General features: G+C 44.1%; 1 protein-coding gene across 1 annotated transcript in view; it reads left to right on the top strand.

The window, feature by feature from the left end:
- Positions 1-20,798, top strand: part of ptprz1b (protein tyrosine phosphatase receptor type Z1b) — a 49,328-nt gene that overhangs the window by 27,799 nt on the left and 731 nt on the right. The window contains exons 4-30 of the mRNA XM_034526818.1: positions 1,926-2,105; positions 3,861-4,012; positions 4,099-4,194; positions 4,304-4,370; positions 4,756-4,913; positions 6,515-6,665; positions 8,224-8,408; positions 9,984-10,110; positions 10,205-10,257; positions 10,734-11,183; positions 11,414-11,606; positions 12,196-12,423; positions 14,640-14,784; positions 14,883-14,974; positions 15,094-15,179; positions 16,114-16,134; positions 17,350-17,446; positions 17,535-17,617; positions 17,733-17,867; positions 18,507-18,638; positions 18,830-18,978; positions 19,051-19,186; positions 19,455-19,601; positions 19,770-19,863; positions 20,274-20,347; positions 20,429-20,557; positions 20,638-20,790. Of these exons, the coding sequence (XP_034382709.1) occupies positions 1,926-2,105; positions 3,861-4,012; positions 4,099-4,194; positions 4,304-4,370; positions 4,756-4,913; positions 6,515-6,665; positions 8,224-8,408; positions 9,984-10,110; positions 10,205-10,257; positions 10,734-11,183; positions 11,414-11,606; positions 12,196-12,423; positions 14,640-14,784; positions 14,883-14,974; positions 15,094-15,179; positions 16,114-16,134; positions 17,350-17,446; positions 17,535-17,617; positions 17,733-17,867; positions 18,507-18,638; positions 18,830-18,978; positions 19,051-19,186; positions 19,455-19,601; positions 19,770-19,863; positions 20,274-20,347; positions 20,429-20,557; positions 20,638-20,790 (3,713 nt within the window). The remainder of the gene's footprint in view (positions 1-1,925; positions 2,106-3,860; positions 4,013-4,098; positions 4,195-4,303; positions 4,371-4,755; positions 4,914-6,514; positions 6,666-8,223; positions 8,409-9,983; positions 10,111-10,204; positions 10,258-10,733; positions 11,184-11,413; positions 11,607-12,195; positions 12,424-14,639; positions 14,785-14,882; positions 14,975-15,093; positions 15,180-16,113; positions 16,135-17,349; positions 17,447-17,534; positions 17,618-17,732; positions 17,868-18,506; positions 18,639-18,829; positions 18,979-19,050; positions 19,187-19,454; positions 19,602-19,769; positions 19,864-20,273; positions 20,348-20,428; positions 20,558-20,637; positions 20,791-20,798) is intronic.

Raw genomic sequence — 20,798 nt, forward strand, 5'->3', positions numbered from 1 at the left:
ATTCTGAATAATGTTTAATCATCATTCCCTGTAATCACCTTCAATCAGTGTATTTTCAATAAATTGTCGAGCAATAGCTTAATTATGTTGTGGTATTAGAGGTCTCAGTGGCAGAAATCGGTGTGACTGAATACCACAACGGGCAACTGAGCAAAAACTGGTAGCGGAAATAAAATCAAAAAGATACTTCCAGTAATCAAGTAGTATAGTAGTATATTATCGCATATTTGAGTTAATGGCTCCTGTAAATCAACTACATCTGGATGCTGCTGAACCACTGGATGGATCACATGTTCACTATAATCCACAGTCTATCTCTACAGGTTGAAACCAGGCAGTAATGCACCAAAGAGGGCATTGGTTTGGTTTAATTTAGGCTTAACAAGCTCTCACGACACACAACAAGGAATGTAAAGCTAATACCTCGTTAAGTCATGTGTGACCAGTTACAGTTAAACCATCTGCTCTGACCTCATTAGACTCATTGTCTCTACTACTGTGAAACACACACACACAAACACACACACTCACTAACGACCAAGCCCTAGATAAGAAACGTCCAATGGCACATTTCCATTACCCAATAACTCAATACATTTCAGCTGTTTGCTCCCCGCTAAACCAATTTGAGTTGTTTCATGCACAGGTGGCAGTTTATTTAGACAATAATATGCACGTAATGAGCGGAAAAGCACAACAAAAATGAGAAGTTACTTTTCGTGAAAGAGCATACATCATAAATAGCTATATTGTGACTTATAAAGGCTGTGATTTCTATATGTAATGACTTTTTGTGCCTTTTTTGTTATTTGCCCGTTTTCCAATGTTCTCGCATATGATTTTAACTCTGAAATATTAGCCAGCGTAATGAATGCAGCTCAGTCAGGTCTTCTCCCTGTGACTAACATTAATGCTCCAGGAGGAAATGACTGGGAGGAGCGGATGAATGCGTGCACAGTGAACACATTCACTCATGCCGACACCAGGGGCTGTTCATGCATGCACACAAATACACATACTGCAGTCCAGAGTGCACACAGGTAACTTAAACATGTGAATTCATATTGTACACGCACATGCACACACTGCAGGTCAATACATATGAAGGTACACATGCATGTGCTCTAAAAGCATGAATAATAATATAAATACACACATCGTGTGAGTTGATGTAAATGCAGATAGTGTGATATTCAGTTGTGAATAAATTCACGCAGGCACTGCATTTCATAAAACACCAGACATGCGCTCATAAATAAACAATGCGCAACCCTTTTGAGGCAGAGCTGGTGATATTTAGCGGAGCATTAGTGCCAAATAAATCTGTTCTGAGCACAGAACGAGGAGAACGTCACATCTCCTGTCCTCTATTTGTGATTGAGTAGTTTGTGTTATGTTGTCGAGCAAACCTCGCTTGTTAAATCACACAAACGCATCCATCACGGCGATACGTTTAAACAGAATTCATGCTGCAGACAGAGTGCTGGGCTGAAGTGACCGGAGGCCGGCCAGTGATGTCTCACCCTCTGGCCTTATTGAACCCCACTGCTTTTGAACAGCAAGACTTAAAGGCGCTATGAGAAGCACATCAACATCCATAAATCATGACCGCATTTCAGTCATTTAGAGACTCTTGAGTAATTGGAAGACTCTCTCTCTCTCCCTCCCTCGCTCTCTCTCTCCGAAGGATGCATTTGGAAGGAAATCCAGAGGCCAAGCAAGAAGTCGCTGTTTTTCCAGCTGAAACGCAGCTGTGCTTCGAAAATGTTCTTTTGACAGCACATGAAAAAGATTTCGTAACAAGCTATCAGGGAGTTTGACATTTTCAGATCAGCAGTCCTTGATAGTGTTTGTCTCTTCATCTATCTGTCTCTCTCTCTCTCTCTCTCTCTCTCTCTCTCTCTCTCTCTCTCTCTTATGTACAGGTGCCCTGAACCAGCACAACTGGGGTAAGAAGTACCCGTCCTGTAACAGCGCCAGGCAGTCCCCCGTGGACATCGACGAGACGTTCACCCAGGTCAGGCTGCAGTACCAGAATCTACAGCTAGAGGGCTGGGACAAGCTGACGGCAGAGTCCAGCACCATCCACAACAACGGCAAGACCGGTATGTTGATGTTCTTCCTGCACTGTTCTTATTTTTTACAAGCACGACTTTCTTACATCGCCAGTTGAAGCCGCGGAGGGCATGTTTGCAATGGCAGGAAGTCAGACCACGAGCTGTGTCACGTGTGGTGGAAGGATTTCTTTTTAATTATCCTTTCAGTCCCAGACAAATGCACATTAAAGCAGAAACCAGAGGAAGGAGATAATGTATGTAGTAGATTCAATCTATGGAAATGATTTTGACATTAGTCCGGTTCTGTAAAGCACAACATGTTAATTAATCCCCTAGATGTGGAAAGAAGCTTAACTTTCCAGAAGCAGACAAACTCGAGGTTAATGAGAGAAAAGGAGCAGCGAGGATTAAAAGGAGAAAGAGTCCGAAAATGAAAGGGGAGGAGGAGGGAGGGACTAAGTAATTCAGTGAGAGACAGCCAGAGGGACAGCGGGACCAACATGTCATGTGGAGAAAGAGCGTGTCAAGAGGCAGAGAGGAAGCTGAGCAGGAGGGGAACAGAAATATGAAAGAGAGAGACGGGGAGAGACTGAGAGTGAGTGATGTCGGCCCTGATAAACAAATGAAAGATGTCGGCGCTATCACCACCATCTTTCCAATACAGCCTGGGCTGTGAATGAGTGTGTGTGTGTGTGTGTGTGTGTCTTCTATACATTAATGGTCCCAAAATGAATCTCTTTCTCCAAGAAGTCGGAGAGGAAATTGCATATCAAAACAGATTACATTGCATCGCTGCCATTGTTATGTTGTCTCACCAACACATTGTGAAGCTACGCAGAAGAGATACAGTTCTCAAGAGGCAAAATGTAAAGAGGCTAAATAAAAGTGGACTTGTGGGACGTTATCGTCTGCTTTGATTAAAACAAGGATCGTCTCCCAGGTAACATTATTGTCAGCAGACTCTGTCCCCCTCGTCTCTATGCAGCGGCTTTCAGCATTGTTTTGGTTTTGTGGCCTGCGACTTTAGCGTTTTGGTTCACTCTCCCCGGTCTCATCTTTGTTTCTGGTAGACACAGCAGGCAGTCGTCATTCAAAGAAGCTCTAAAAAGCCCAATATAGGCTACCTGCCCAGCGCTAAGCCGCAGACAGACAAGTTAGCGACTAGTTGGATGACATCGTGGAGCATCTGTAAAGAGACAAATCAGACTCATATCCGTCCAGATATTAATGAACGCTAATGTTGCTCTGTAGCTGCTGATAAGGTAATACTATGCAGCCTCATTGTTGCCTTTTTATATGCTAATTATATGTCAATGTTTAGTTTTTCCAAGTGGCAAAGAAATGTGTGAATGCAAGTTCAAGTGTTGTTATCAGATGACAAATACCCGGAATAGACACAGCCTCATTCCATGCATAAAAAGATACACATGTCCAAGTTTTAGCCCCCAGAGGCTGTTGTGTCCTGTGGGGAAACTTGGAATCTGTATCTTTTGCATCACTGAAGAACTGTTTTGAGCAGAAGTTCCACATTTAGACAAAGCTTTGGGGCCAGGTGGCCATGCGAGTATTAACTATAACGTTGTGAGTATCCACACTGTTTAACGATACCGTTCTGTAAGCAGTGGTGGAGTCCGACAATTCGGAAGGATTTTGGTGGGGTTTCTATCGTTCGTAAATCTGCCTGCACTTGAGTGAGAACGATTTTCAAAACGATATATTTATACACTATTGCAGCCCTTAAGCCTGTTGTCGGACAAGTTTCATCTGACAGTCTTTCCTGTTATTATTATGTGTGTGTTTTAGTGGCCCTCCGCGTGGAAGGGGAGTTCTTTGTGAGTGGAGGAGGGCTGAGCTCCAGGTTCCGCGTTGGTACAATCACCTTCCACTGGGGGCACTGCAATGCGACGTCCGATGGGTCTGAACACAGCCTGAATGGGATGAAATACCCCCTGGAGGTGCCGTCTTCTCACCAGCACATTTATTGATCATACATTTGTCTACCAGTGAAGCTAAACTTCTCGTTTCCAACGCACTCGTTCAGATGCAGGTCTTCTGTTACGATCCAGATGACTTCCAAAGTCTGGATGCTGCCGTTGGGGAAGGAGGAAGGATCGCTGCCTTGGCTGTGCTCTTTGAGGTCAGTCAAACCTCGTTGATTGGTGCTCGGCGTGAGAGATCAGTCTGTTCCTCCTCAAGGAATACAGTGATGAGATTAAAAGTGTGTCCATCAATGCTCTTTCCCACAGATCGGCTTGGACGACAACGAGAGCTTCCGCCCTGTTATAGAAGCCGTCAACACCGTCAGCAGGTTTGGTAGGTCACCTCTACATACGAGCAGCTGGTGCCCTCATAAAAGAATCACATTTAAGGAAGTATTTGACTTTCTGTTTATCGGGCGAAATAGTGTTAGTGTCCAAGAGAATATCTGTGTTTAATCAAAGCAGCAGCTGAAAGATTGTGTCAATTATGGTGACATTGAATTTCAGTCTGAGACAGGGCAGTCCAATTTATGTATATATATATATATATATATATATATATATGTATATATATATATATATATATATATATATATATATATATATATATATATATATATATATATATAAATGGTGGTTTTAATATAATTTAACCAGACAAAGCAGTGTGGGGGCAATACATTTCTTACTTATGGGGCTTTCTTTCTTCTTTTTACCAGATAAGAGCGGGTCGATGGAAGCGTTCACCCTGCGGTCCTTGCTGCCTAATAACACCGATAAATATTACATCTACAATGGCTCACTAACCACACCTCCCTGCTCTGAGACGGTGGAATGGATCGTCTTCAAACACACTGTGGCCATATCAGAAACACAGGTTAGGAGGTTTTTATCACACACACACACACACACACACACACACACACACACACACACATAAAAGGTATTACCTTGAGTAACACTGGTTCCCATTCATTCTTAACCTGAATGTACCTTTAGGCATTAGCATCAATTTCCAGCACAGCTGACATGTAGAAACCTCCTCTTTAGAAATCAGTGACAGCAGCTCTTACTGCTAAACTGAGTACTATGAAAAAATTGAGTACTATGAAAAGCGCTATATAAATTAAATGCATTATTATTATTATTATTATTTAGCATTGTGCCCGATGAAAGTGTTATGATGCACATTTTCCATTTTTCCATTCTTAATATTCTAAATAATGAAAACCAGAAAGTTTATTTGTGTTCTTTTGGCTATGTATCTAGTGGATATCACCATGAAGCTTCCCTTAGTTGATTAATTTCATTAAGACAATACTTTTTTTAATGGCAAGTTTTAGCAAATGTTTAAATATATGAGTTATCTCTTTAAATATATTTTTTTCTAGAACAGAAATCTGAAGATCAGTTTCAGATATCTCTTCATATCACTTCATAAATCAGAAAATACGGTCAACTGACATTAAGAATGGTTCGGGATCCATGTTGTGTAAATCTGTCTATGAATGATATCTGAACAAACCCCGACGGGGAAACCTTCAGACTATCGAACGGAATTAAACTGGAAGGTTTGGTGAAATGAATATGTTTTGTAAAATTCCATATATTTTGAAGACACCCCATGTAACATAGAGTAAAACATTTTGACTAATGGATACTACCATGCAACTTCCACAGTTGATTACTTACAAGACAATTATGTTTTGTATTAAAAATGTTATCAATATCTAACTTTTGATGGATTTTGGAGAAGTCACAGACGCAAACATACAAAGTGGAAAAAGAATCCCTTAAGTGTTCTTCTTCCTTCCCACTTCTAGAAGACACTGTTCTGGTTCGGGCGTCTCGCCTTAAAACAGACAAACATCTTTCGTCATGTTGACATCATCGCTGCCTGTATTTGTTGTGGCTGGTTTCAGGTCAGCTGTTGTTGACATCCGCGCGCAAGATAAAAAGAAAACGGCTCACATTCGAGTGATGCAACGTGACAGACTTACGTCATCGGGGGTTTTGTAGTGGTCATGATCCGGTGACGTCATGCAGCGGCGACACAAGCTGACGCCGCAACGTTACTGCGGCTCGATTTCAGAGAGGAGACGTTTGAGAACCGCCGACTTTGAATGGAATCATCTGTGTAATAATCATCAATTATGTAGCCCAATAACAGAAAGTGAATGGGGTCATGAAAGTGGCTGTGTGTGTGCGTCTGTGTTTGCATGATTGAAATGTGGATGGCAAGGCATGACACATGCACATCGTAGCTAACCTGAAAATAGAGCAGGGTCGCCTCCCTGCCTCCGCCTGGCCCCAACGCGATCCCTTTAATCACACTCACTCACACGCATCGGTTTATTTTGGTAACTGCACAGAAACGGAGAAAGATGCAACAGACACGTCTTCATTCCTTTGTTTGTTTGACTGTCTGTCTCCCTCTCCCTCTCCCCCTCCCCCCCCCCCCTCTCTCTCTGTACCCAGTTGGAGGTGTTTTGCGAGGTGATGACCATGGAGCAGGCCGGATACGCGATACTGACGGATTACCTGCAGAACAACTTCAGGGAGCAGCAGCAGCAGTTCATGGGTCAGGTGTTTGCCTCGTACACCGGAGTGGAGGACGTGCTCACCCCCAGTACGTCACCCAGACATTGTAGAGCAGAACGACGCTTCATTCATAATCTTGACATTTGAATGCCGCTGCTGCTCGTTGTGCCTCTGTTGTGTTTTCGGGAACTTCTTTAACTTTGGAGCAATGGTCCACTTAGACTCAAAGATGAACTGATTAGAATTTGGCAGTCAAAGGTCACTGTGAGCTCACAAAACAAGTTCAAGGATTCATATGCTAGTGATGACAATTTCACACAAATGTCATATAGGATCAAATAATGAAGCGATGACATATCATAAAGACGTGGCTGTAAATTAGTTGGCAAGAGCAAACAATCGCAAGATGGTAATTCTAGTTTTAATCATTGAATAGGTCTATTTAATTCCAATTAGTTCTTTTCTAATTATTGTATAAAACAGCAGATTTACTATTTTTTGCTTCTTTTTATGTGTCTTTTCCATCTTCAGCTCTCAGTTTTGTTTTCATATCCGGACTCAGTGCCCGGAGGCCATCGAGCAACTTGCTATGTGGACTATGAGAACTGCTAATTGTGCTATGTTGGTTTCAAGTTCCTTTATTCATTTGCAGTATTATTTTGGGTTCACATTCACGGTTTAGACAACACATTTATGGAATACATTCTTTATTTATTCGTATGCATTCCCGTGAGCTTAACTTGATGCCATTCTTTTTAGTCTCGGTTCTGTAAAGTCGTGTAGCATCACATCTCTTGCATGCGCACAGTGAGTCTTAAAACAGGCCCGAATGACTCCCAGAGATCTCAAGTATTGGCAATTGATTAACAGCGCACGGAAATATTTCAAAACAAAATCTCAGCATGGTATGATTTTGTACCGTAAGAAATTCTTCCCTTCAAAGTATAACCCAGAATCTCTACACTTCCAAAGCTCTAAATCTTTTACACAAAACTTTGGGCACCTTCCCTTCCTCGGAGATCAATGCCAACATTACATTATTAATCCTATTTCTCTCCATGACTAAAACAGATTCTTCCGCTGTAAAACTGTCCATTAAGGTCAGCCCAGTCACTATCATCAAAAGACACGACTCGCGACGCTCTCCGTCTTCATAAAGTCGACCCTCAAGGAAAGTGGGTCTTTTGGGTTGCCAGGCAGCTCCACTTTGTAGTTCTGTGCCTCTGCTCCTCCCAGCGCAGGCAATTTATTTTGCTGCTCTTTTTGAAATTGAAATGAAGTATTCAGAAATTCAGAGAAGCGTCTTTTTTTTTCTCCCTGTAACACACACACACACAAACACACACACACACACACACACACACACACATCCCACTCACCTCCTGAGCTGGGCTTTTTTAAAATTTAAAATGTATTTCCTTCCACTTTCCCTTACGGTCAATTAACATAACGTTACTACCTTTAGCAAAACTGAACTTAATGTGAGACGTTGCGCCATTTCTGTGCTTTCCATTTTAATCTTTTTCTTCCAGTTTAAAACAAATATGTTTTATTGGGTTTCCTGCATCACATCCGCACGGATCAATATGCAATATTCAACATCTGTACCAAGCTTGCCCTCTTTTCCTGTTTTCCGCCGTCTGTAGCCTGCAGCTCGGAGCCGGAGAACGTTCAGGCTGATGCCCAGAACGACACGACCATCGTGGTGACGTGGGAGCGCCCGCGCGCGGTCTACGACACCACCATCGACTGGTACACCGTCACCTACCAGAGGCTGCAGGGCCGAGACCAGAGCAAGCAGGAGTACAGGACGGACGGGGACCAGGATGTGGTACGAAAGATCTCTTTATATATACCATGTTATCACAATACTTCGGCCATGATACAATCTTATAAATAGTTTTGTATTGCGATAACATATCTGGCAATGAATTCACATTTTTTTCAGCTGCATATTAGGCAATTTTCATCTAATGATAGTTTTCACTCGGTTAATATCCCTTTTATTCGTTTTTATTGCAACAAAATGGGTTTGTAAGTAAAGCCGACATCAAAACCCGTCATAAATGTGGCATTATGCAGCTGACAAACTGGACTGGCCTACAGTCCAATCCTGCTGACTCTACCTATGACCGCACCAGGAAAAACTCACTAGTGACCAAAAGGTTTAATTTGTATTTGCAATATTTAACAGTTCATATAATATCGATCAAGCACCGTAATGCCGAGTGAAGCCGACGCGGAAGTGCCTTAAAACTTGCATTCCCTTTAATGACCAGCAGGGGACGACTCGCCTAATTGTATAGAAGTTCATGAGAAAATGACGAGTGACCACATCTTATACAGTCTATGGTAGCGAGACAATGTCACTCCCTTTTCTCCTGCAGCAATTATTACAAATAATATATTAGAATTCTCTCAAACATCCATCCGCTCGCTATCTGTCACTCTCACACGGATCTAGATTGATCAAAGCAATCGATCAATTGATTGATAGGGCCTCTCAGCGGGTCACTGAGCATCCTTTAACGTGACCAGCACCATCTGTGGAGGTGCACATGTAGATGGAGCTCCGTCTCAGTGTGTGTGTGTGTGTGTGTGTGTGTGTGTGTGTGTACGTGCACAAGCCTTTTCATATTTGTATGATTACCTGCAATAGAGGTGCCCTCCGGTGAGAGCTTGAGGTGGATTTTACATCATGGTTATTGGTAGATGTGCAACTTGAATTATTACTCCCATTAAGATAATAACAAAATAGGAATTATGATTTATTTTTAACACCTATGAAAAACCAGCTGCATTCCCCAGGAGGCAACAACTTGTAACAGCGACTGGCGAATAGATAAAGAGAGCTAAAAGGGCTACAGCACTGGTCTCTTGTAGTGGTGTTCAATTTCAGGATCATTATTGCACCAATATCCTTTTTTAAATATTAATAATGATTAGTGTTAAAAGCTAGGGTTGGTGATCTTGATAAACTAGCAAGAGTACCCAGCCCAGTGTTGCAACTCCAAAAGTTGCTAAAACGGCAAGTCGGCAACACTGAGAGCCCGCCCCTTTTAGGCCTCCCTCCAAAGATACTCCTCCAAAATGATCTTTATGAATATAAACAACAAACATGGCTTTTGCTAGTACTCACAGCTGTTAAGCAGCTTGTGGAAGTGCATGGGCAGAATCCGCTCAGGCAGGTAGCACATCCAATCATCACATTAGGCCCACATGGAATATGTGTAGGGTCTCCTGAAACAGCCACAGATACTGGATTTTTGTATTTATTTTAGGCAGATCATTTTGTTCTGCCAAACCCTACCAGGATGTAATGAGGATTTCAACAAACGAATATATATAAAATGTGTGTGCGGTTGCCAACCCAGTCAGAAAACTCCCCATGTATGTGACTTTCCAGGGTGCCATCATCCCCAGCCTGCTGGCCAACAGCAGCTACGTGGTTCAGGTAGTCGCCATTTGCACCAACGGACTCAGAGGTCGATGGAGTGACCAGATTATAGTGGACATGCCGCTAGAAGACCCTGGTACAAGCGTGCACACACAAACACACACACGCACACAAAACTGTTCATTCCCTAGACTTGTGAGCCAGTCTTTATTTCCTCCCCCTCTCTCTAGAAAGTGATTCAGATCCTGACGTTGCCACTAAAGAGCCGGAAGGCAACAGAGAGGTAGGGCGCTCTGTAACATCTGTGGTTTCACCTGACACCACTTTGCATCTTCATTTTGCAGAATTACTTTGCAGCGGTGAATTTGACTGCATTCCGTCATATCAGTGGACCTAATTATTATGCAAATGGTTGTAATTATGTCAGCGGAGGCTTGTCGGTGAGTGTTTGGAGAGCAGCACAAAAGGTTGAACGGGACTTTTCAGAGTGTATAGTTGGGATTTTTTAAAAAGACAGAAATTCTACCAGTTTTTTGTTCTCTTCCACACTGCTTGAATGGAGAATTCTTCCTTATTATCAGTTCATTTGAATGTTGAAGAATTTCCTGCACCACTGCTACAGTATGTCTTTTGTAGGATGTTTATATTCATTAATTTAAGAAAGAAGCAGGGACGGCATAAAAATATGTATTTGTTATTACTATCTACCAGACTGGCTCACCGCTCCTCTTAGTCGTGCTTTTTACGCCCTCCTGTTAGCTCTCACCTAAAGTCAAATCAGAGCCGCCCAAGAACCAGAATCCGGTGGATTTGTCTCCGGAGGACCACAGCCCCGTGGAGGAGATCCCCGTGGAGCAGACCAGAGTTTACCAGAACCAGCGTTCGCACCACCAGAACCTCCCGTTCGAGGTCAGCAGCCGCCCTGAGTCTGTGGTCCTGCAGAAAACCCAACTGGACCAGAATGGGAAAAAGAAAGCGGGCCGGAGCGGTACCGAACCCGATGACACGGATCAGAACTGGATTTACGAGGACAGCGATCCGACACGCGGGCCGTTCACCAAAGAGGGTTTCGACGGCAACGGCGCGATATGGGTGACCGAGGTCACCGAGCAGCCGGGCTTCCTGTTTCCAGTTGCCCGGACAACAACGCTGCCGACGATTCGCCGACAAATCATAGAAGAGGCGTCGTTGTCGGTGTTGCCACATCAGGTAGTTCATCACACACCTCTTTTTCCTCAAAGTTCTCTTTTCATTTATCCTTAAACCTTATTAAACAATAAACCTGGCTTCCACACAAAATGTTGCCTGTAATGTTTTTTTCTTCCTCCCACGATATATACTACAGACTGGTATGTTTCAGATTAACCCTCGTCCAAAGATCATGATGTTGTAGTTTCCTCCAAGAAACCCAATGTTTTGTGTACTGCCCTTTCTACTAGTCTGGGGATCACGGTCCACCAGACCAAGACCAGGACGGAGACCTCGGCCTCCCTTCCCCTCAGTCGGCCCTCTACACCCCTCTTGTGGAGGACATCCACGTCACAGATATCTTCTATGAAGACACAGTCGGCAGCTCTGCACTAGAAACAACCGCCCCTCCAGAAACAGGGTCTTCTGCTGCTGTGTTGCCAGGTCAGATTTTATTTTCGTCTTTCAGCACTCATGTCTTTGATCAGTGCCAGAGGAATTTAAGCTCATAAATATTGGAAGAGAAGCAGAAGATGTTTCGTTTACTGAATCCTCCTCACTCTCTCTGGTGAAATCATGTTATGATTTTGTGTTGATTTTTTCTTCTAATTGATACATTTCATAAATGTTTTTAAAAATATATTTTGTGTAGCTACTGCTCATACAATCTCTGAACCAATCGGCTGTCGCTCTCACAACCATTTAGCCTCTGGGGGTAACATAAGCATCATATATTAATCCAAAAGCAGTATTTTTAAGTAGAGGCCTAAAAGAACAAAGACAAATAAATAACAAAATGCTATTTCAGCCGATGAACGACGTGAGACAGGAGTTGGAGTTATGAGACGAAATGTATTATATATATATTTTTATATAGATAGATATTTTTGTATATATATTTATATATATATTTTTTATATATATATATATATATATTTTTTAAATATATATATTTTTTTATATATATATTTATATATGTATCAGGCTGCGGCTCAACCCGTGTCGAGTCACATCATCATGATGTACCCCACAGGTGCTAGAGTGGACAGAGTCTCCCTGCCGTCCACCGAGGTCAGCGATGTCCCTGTGAACCGACCTCGACCAGAAACCATCAGCTCGGTTCCCTCCACCCCTTCGCCGCTCTGGATCACGGCGAAGGCGGCGACCGCCAGCAACACCCTGGCCGAGTCGGTCTACAAATCATTCACCACCTCCTCTCTGCTCAGGGTGCTGATGCATACAACCCAGCCCATGTTTAACGGTAAGATATGGTGGATCATTATTGGATCTATAGATTTATAACACAAGTGGTTTTACTCCACAGCAGCTATATTAGTATTGTCATTTTTTTGTGGTGGGTCTGAATTGACTTTTTGTCCACTATGCGAATCACTGCTGTGCTCTGTGACCTGGGTGGTTATATGATGATGATGATGATGAGGTGGTGGTAATGATTATGGAAAAGAATAACAACTCTACTATGAAATATGCTCGACTGTCACTCAAATCTCGCAGCATATTGCAACTCCACATGAGGTCATACTTTGAGTCCGTCCAGGCTTGGTGATCAGCATGTACTTTTAGGACTCCTCTTTTTTTGGTCTTCGTTCATATCTGTGGCTCAAAGGCGCTCTCTGGTGGCTGTTTATTCAAAACACATTTCATCCGTTCTGCTCACAGAAGGAATCTTGAGGGTGACTCTTTTCACCAAGTTGATTTGTGACATTTCTTCATTCAAGTCATTTCCATTTCTTGGCTCTCTTCTTGCATTGTGTGTACGCTGTGGGCGTGATGATGACTGACAGGTCCACCTCTGCTGAGTCAAGACTCTGTGCTCCTGTCTGAATTTGTTGGAGGTTTTCTGCCATCTTTCCTGGAATGACAAAACATAATGCTGGTGGCCTGGAAAAGTGTGTTTCACTTTGGCTTTTCTTCCAGCAAAGACACCCAGGTTCAAGGTCGAGGACTCAACTACTGGCCGCTCCTCGGCCTTAACGAACTGTCCTAACAACCCCGCAAATCCTGCAGCCTCTGTCCCAGAAAGAGGATCTGGATATGTATCTACTCATCAATCACTGAACCCTTTATAATGAATACATCGGCAGTTTGCGTCCCTCTCCCTTGAGGAATCCAGCACAGGGAGGTGGATCTGGATCTGGCTTTTACAGCAACAGGCTCGATCAGGAGTCGGCACAGTCGAGACCGACCTTTCTCCTCTTCTAAAGTCAGCTATCAGCACCGAGGTGGGGGACACTGTGAAAACGAGTAGATCAACAGGAATTGAGATGGCTGGTGGAACAGATGGCGAGACAGACGATTAGGTAGCAAGTGTGAAACGGAGGCGGTGGAAGAAAGGGAGGAGAACGAAAGTGAGCTAAGCGGTGAGGAAGAAGAAAAGACGGAAGGAGTCAATCGCATTGGGGATCAGAGAGGGAGCGAAGTGAACGGCGGAACAGATGGAAGTGCCAGACAGCTCAATAGTACAGCAGGTTGTAACACGTTGGAAGAGAAAGGGGGAGGAGCTGAAGCTGAAACTGCAGTGGGGAAGGCAACACACTCGGAGGCCGGCAGCGGGGATGAACTTGAGTCAAATTTTCTAGTTTCAAGCTGGTCAGTGGTGTTGGAGATGGAACAGTAAAGAAAGTCTGTAACAATAAGGAAGGTATGAAAGCTGTCGGTGAAAAGGAAAGTGGTGATAGAAGGGAAGACGGCAATAAAGAAGTCGTATCTGGAGGACGAGATGGTCTCCGGCTGTCTGCCAGTCAGGGTAAACCTGCGGTAGGGTTCCCACTGTTGGACGGCAGGGAAGACGACAAAGAGGGAGACGGATATGGTTCAATAGACGGAGGGCGAGGAACACGTCGGAGGAGGCCCTACAGAGGATGGGGATGCAGCTTTAATTGAAGAGAGTTTACAGCAGCTCTCAGGTGTAAACGCGGTGTTGTTTGAAGCCTTGATGGCAGAATTGATGTTTATTCCAAACAACACGGTTATTGCTTGTGGAAACATAAACACTAATAGCTGCAGTAATCAAAATGTTATTATTACCAGAGGATGCAATGACTAGATGTAATGTGAAAGGCATTGGTCACAGTGATAAACCCACACAGAATAAGCCACAAACCTCAGTTTCTCCTCAGCTTTATGGAGAATTCTCTCAGCGCTCATCGATTTGGTTTTCTGTTCTGCAACAATCAACCTCATCTTACAGCCACATTATATTATAACTACTATTAATGCGTAATAGTGTCAGTTGCCTAGTTATCATGGAATTCCTGATATATAAAGTTAATTTTCAACAAAAAATGTAGACACCGTTGACATGATCCCTGTGTCTCCTTTCCCTCTGTCGTCTGTCCTTTGTGACAACCAACCCCTCTTTCTCTCTCTCTCTCTCTCTCTCTCCCTCCCCCTTCTGTCTCTTTCTGTCCCCCGCCACACCCCACCCTCCCTCTCGCTGCCTCTTCCCTCTCTCAGAGGGCAGCAACAGCAGCCACGAGTCTCGGGTGGGGCTGGTCGGAGGCGTGGACAGGGAGAAGAGGACGGTCGTCCCTCTGGCTGTTGTCTCCACTCTCACCATCCTCTGTCTGCTGGTGCTGGTTGGCATACTCGTCTACTGGAGGTACACACACACACACACACACACACACATGGTCGATATCTGTCTAAAGCAATGACCCCGGTGTACTTGATTTAGATTCTAATGTGTTTGTGTCACAGAAACTGTGTCCAGACGGCTCATTTCTATCCAGATGACAATGCGTCACCTAAAGTCATATCGGCTCCATCGACGCCCCTGCTGCTGGCCACGGGTAAAACACACACACACACACACACACACATACACATACACACACAAACACGCACACAAATCATCTGACTTAATTACATTATCACGGCGACATCGAACTGTTCAACTCTTTTGTTGCAGACGGTCACGAGCCGCTGACAGTGAAGCAGTTTGTGAAGCATGTCATGGAGCTGCACGCCGCCAACACCTTCTCCAAGGAGTTCGAGGTGTGTGGAGTGTTACTAATTAAGAGTGTTTGAGTTCAACAAAATGTCTGTAAACATGAGCTGCCACAAGACACTTTTGTACAATAGACAGTAGATAGATACACTACCTAAGATTCTGCTTGCGGCCGTTCAACCAGCATAGAATAAAGGGATCGTGTGACTACACAGTTCACCGTTTGTCATAGCTCCTTAATGCTCCTCCATATCTCTATTAACGTCATGCTCTTCAGGGATCTCATTTAGCGCGGCGATAATGTGAAACCTCCATGCACAACGTGTCGTGCAACAGAACGGGGTGTTTGCTACTAACCACGGCGGTGGCACCTGCTTCTCATCCGTCTCCAAACACGCAAGACAGGACCTCGAAAATGTGTTTCGATTGAGAAAACTTCCTGTTTTCCAAGTTTATATTGAATGTGAAACAACTTTTTATAAATCTTTCATGTCCAGTATTGACATATTGTAATGTTGTTGAATTTCAACAATACCCACATCTGCATGACATCCGTCACCTGTTTCCTAGCATGAACCTCATGAGTAACGCACACAGATAGGATTCATTTCCATAGCTGCAGTACAAACCTACCTTTTATATGACATCAGTGAACAGAACAAAGGAGCTTTTGGGGCCGAGCAAAGCCTTGTGACCACACACAAGCCTTTACGGGTATATGCAATATTGTTTTTTACAGTGTAGATTAATAGGTTATGGCTAACAAAAAGTCCATCGCTCAGTTGGGAACATCGGTGCATTTCCCACTTAGCCCCGCCTTTGTGTGTGTATCTGAACCCCATATTCCTGGACCTGCACTGACTCCCTGTCTGTCTGCCTGTCTGTCTGCCCCCCCCCCCTCCTCCTCCCCCCTTCCCACTCTCCTTTCACCACCTCCACCACCATCGTTGTGCTTTCTGCATCCTCACCACCCTCCATTAGATTGTCAAAGAATCCTATGAGGTAAGACCCCTAACCAGCCGTAGAGGTGGTTGGTATTTCCTTTCTACAACTCTACTGAGCTCTGTCTCAAATGAGTTCTCCCTGTTGTCAAACCAGTCGGCTCGTAGACCGCCTCTTCTGTATTTCACATATTGAATGTAAATTTGATGTTTGCCAGTAAAAGATTGCCTTTTGAATTCAAATGTGTACAGCTTTCTCTCTCTGCTTCACATTACAGACACTTTCAAACTGAGATGGAGCCAACAGTATAATCTCATATTGTATTAATCCATATTTAGAATCATTTTGAATGATTATATAGAAATGAAAACCCTACCGTCCCTGCAGCTGCTTGTTGTCCCACATTTGTATTGAATGTGAGGCTTTAATACAGGGCACATACAGAAGCATCAGTCTCCTGCATAGATCCATAGGCTGTATATAAGAAGTGGACGTGTGTGAACTGCTGTTTTGAAGCCTCGGATTGCGCAATTCTACCGTTGCCATCTTGGTTTTTGACCGTTGCCATTTAGTTTTTTTCGGAACCAGAAGTGATACGAGAAGGTGGAGCTAAATACAACTGAACCTGAATAAGAAATTTTTTAGGGGACCAAAATGTTACAGTTGCCTTTCAGTGAAAACGCACTGTGAAAGAGCAAAAACATGGACAACGCCGTAGTAGTGATATGTCAATCACATGGTAGCCCCGCCCCAAAGCGTTACCATCTATTTGACCATCATTTATGAAATGAACATAATGCTGTAAGAAGTAGGGTAATTTTCTCATAGACTTCTATACAATCAGACTTCTTTTTATAACCAGAGGAGTCGCCCCCTGCTGGCCATTGGAGAGAATGCAAGTTAAAGGAACTTCCACATTGGCTTCACTTTCAGAACCGGAGGTTACTGCCTGCATAGACCACGAATCATGCCCTTTTCTCCTTTATATGAAGTTTGTAAGCATATGCGGCCAATGTAATCCTTTTTATGTGCTATTCTTTGTCACGCAAAATGATCATGTTTTTTTGCCCTACTTGAATCCTTAATCCTCGTTACAACCGTATTCACGAGAGCTTATTTCTCTGTTCATTTGTCTTCACTGTAGACTCTTGATTAGTGCACTGTAATACTACAGACAGGTATTGACCAATCGAAAACAAAAGCAAAAACCGAGCATGTTTAGCTTCCTCTGAGCGGCTAACCTGAAGTCTCATTTGTGTTTGTGTTGATTTCCAGGAGGTGCAGGTGTGCACAGTGGACATGGGCATCACTACAGACAGCTCCAATCACCCCAACAACAAATGCAAGAACAGATACATAAACATACTGGCCTGTACGTCACTGTTCAACATGATCATGGTTCAACATGTATGATTGTAAAAGCCGGCGGTGATGAAGTAAATAACCCTTCCCTCTCCCAGATGACCACAGTAGAGTCAAACTCTCCAACAGTTTGGACAGAGATGGGAAATGCGGAGACTACATCAACGCAAATTTTGTAGACGTAAGTATGATTTTTGGCAGACTGACTGATTATCCCTTATTTTCCATTATTGTAGGAAATGTGCTGTGCAACCCCGTCCAGTGTTTTCTTGACGTCGTGGCGGTTTCCTCTGCAGGGTTACGAGCGAACAAGGGCGTACGTCGCGGCTCAGGGGCCCCTCAGAGCGGGCAGGGAGGACTTCTGGAGGATGATCTGGCAGCAGAATGTTGGAGTCATTGTCATGATCACCAACCTCAAGGAGAAAGGACGGGTAGGAAGGGCCCTTTGGGGCCGCTTGGACCACCAGTCAGACACCAGCTTCTTACAGGATCACAGTTTGGCAATCATGTGCTGCTGGTAGAGTTTGGAAAAGTTTGTTAGTTTCAATATAAATCTCAAGTGCCTTTCTATTTCATGTAATCTAAAACAAGATGATGAGATGTACCTCAAAATGAACGTTATTTAGAGTACAGAGTCAAAGCTCTCTGATCTGTCAAGGGGAATAAACAGGCATGTGTCTAAAACCAGGATAGAAACCCACATTCAATTACATTTAGGTTTCAATGTCATAGCTTTTAAAGCAGAATCACCTGATTCTTTAGTCACTTTGGAAAACATGTCGGCAAACAGAGAAATAATATAATTAATTAATTTGGACTTTGTTTGTGTCTACCTGACAAATGTAAGTCCAACATTCACTCTCTGTTTGGCCTCGATCAACATCTGGCTCTTCAGCTGCTAAATGTTCCACTATGCACAGTGGGTTTATTCCAGCCTTTTAGCTGAAAACACGGCTGACTCCATGGAGGTGAGGGGATCTCAGCATCTTGTAATCAGCCGGCAGGAGAAACCAAACCTTTTCGGGACCTAAGCCTCCTTCGGTCATCTGCTCTATGTCGTCTTTCCACAGACAAAATGTGACCAGTACTGGCCGCAGGAGAGCCAGGAAGAATACGGCCCGTACCAGGTGACCCTGAAAAGCAGCAAGACCCTCGCTTACTACACACTGCGGACATTCACCGTCAGAGATACCTCAAATAAGGTACATCTCACACACACACACACACACACACACACACACACACACACACACACACACACACACACACACTATCCCTCTCTCTCCTTCCAACACACTCATACAACAACAAACAGTCCATAGTGAGTTTTGGGGTTCAGTTCAAACTTAAAAACATTGGCTTTGTGTCATTGTTGGTCCTCCAGGTGTGTCAGAGGAAAGTTGAACACACTGTCCTCCATTACCACTACACCCAGTGGCCAGACATGGGCGTCCCAGAATACACTCTGCCTGTGCTGTCCTTCATCAGAGCATCCTCCCGGGCGAGGACACAGGAGATGGGACCCGTTCTGGTGCACTGCAGGTGTGTATCTATTACTATTTCAGGTATGCCATGCACTGAATCTATGTATTTGACACGTGTTGTGTGTCACAGTGCCGGTGTCGGAAGGACAGGAACCTACATAGTGATAGACAGCATGCTGCAGCAGATCCAGGATCAGGGTACGGTGAATGTTCTCGGTTTCCTGAAGCACGTCCGGACACAGAGGAACTTCCTGGTTCAGACGGAGGTAAGCAAACTGACACAAGGACCATGTACTTCTGTCTTTGTGAGGACACTCATTGACAGAATACACCTGATTCTAACCCTCAAACAGGCCTTTAAAGGTCTGTCCCAAAGTGAGGACCAGACAAAACGTCCTCACTTTTCGAAGGTCTAAAACTCCAACTGGTCCTCACAAAGATAGCTGTACAAGTGCAAACACACACACTCATCTAAGTGCGCATCCAGCCGATCTTAACCGTCTCTTTGTTTCTCCTTCTGTCGCTCTCCTCTAGGAGCAGTACGTCTTCATCCATGACACTCTGGTGGAGGCCATATTAAGCCGTGGCACCTCAGTGACCTCTGACCTCCTCCACACTTACGTGTCTGACCTCCTGACCCCTGGGGCGTCGGGCAGGACGCGCATGGACAAACAGTTCAAGGTACAGTATGTTCCCCCCATGTTTTATAGGCCTCTGTTTTGTACTCTTGTTTGTCCTTAACAGTCCAGGTATTTACCCAACACTTTGGGGTTTTCGGCCATATTTCTATCATGCAGGTGTACACATTGAATGTTGCAAATGTAATCAACTCGTTTTGTTGTGTTTCAGTTGATCAGTCAGCGCCAGGCGAAGCACGCAGACTACAGCACCGCCCTGAGGGACGGCAACGCCGAGAGGAACAGAGCCAGAGCTCTGATGCCTGGTAAGCAGGGCTGGTTTATTAAACCCACAAAGAGAGATGTGGATGTTTATTAATGTTTCACCCACAGCCTGTTTAAAAAGCGACACATGTACCTTTAAAGGAATATTGTTTTTGGGACCTCAGAATGATCCATTTATATATATATATATATAGATATATATATATATATCTATATATATATATGTGTGTATACATGTAAGAGCGACCCTCTTCATGGAGTCGACCGCCACGTTTCTACGGTAGCCCAGAACGGTCAAGCCAATCACTGGCTCTAGATGGGCCTCTCCGCTACATATCGCCAGATTCTACTTTAAGTCCGAGGCAGATGGAGGTGCACGGCCAAGTGGCCCCGGTTGTGATTGGTTCTCTCCCCAGTGTGGTGAAGATGGGCTTATGTCTCTGTGTTTTAGTGGAAAGATCAAGAGTGTGTCTGACCACTTCAGAGTCGAACTCCACCGGGTTCATCAACGCCTCCTACGTCATGGTAAGACTACTGGGAACTGTTTACTGGGTACCGTTTTATTCAAGGGCCCTTCAACGAAACATGCTGCTGGTGTCTTCACAGGGACATCACCACAGTAAGGAGTTCATCGTGAGCCAGACTCCTCTGAGCAGCACGGTGGCAGATTTCTGGAGAATGATCTGGGAGCACAGCACACACACTGTTGTCCGTCTGCCAGACACACACTGTCAGGTATAACGCACACACACACAGTACTTATTCAATGAGTATATATAAACATACAATCTGACATGTTTTCCTGTTTATGTCAGACTGAAGACAGGGAGTCCTGTGTTTACTGGCCCATTAAAGACCAGCCAATGAGCTTTGAGGGTTTCACTGTGTCATATTTGGGGGAGGAGCATGTGTGTCTGTCCAATGAGGAGAGACTGTTGGTGCAGGACTTCGCAGTGGAGTCTCCACAGGTAACACA

This window comes from Cyclopterus lumpus, chromosome 23 (genome assembly GCF_009769545.1).
Source record: "Cyclopterus lumpus isolate fCycLum1 chromosome 23, fCycLum1.pri, whole genome shotgun sequence".
In the NCBI taxonomy this organism is placed as follows: Eukaryota; Metazoa; Chordata; class Actinopteri; order Perciformes; family Cyclopteridae; genus Cyclopterus; species Cyclopterus lumpus.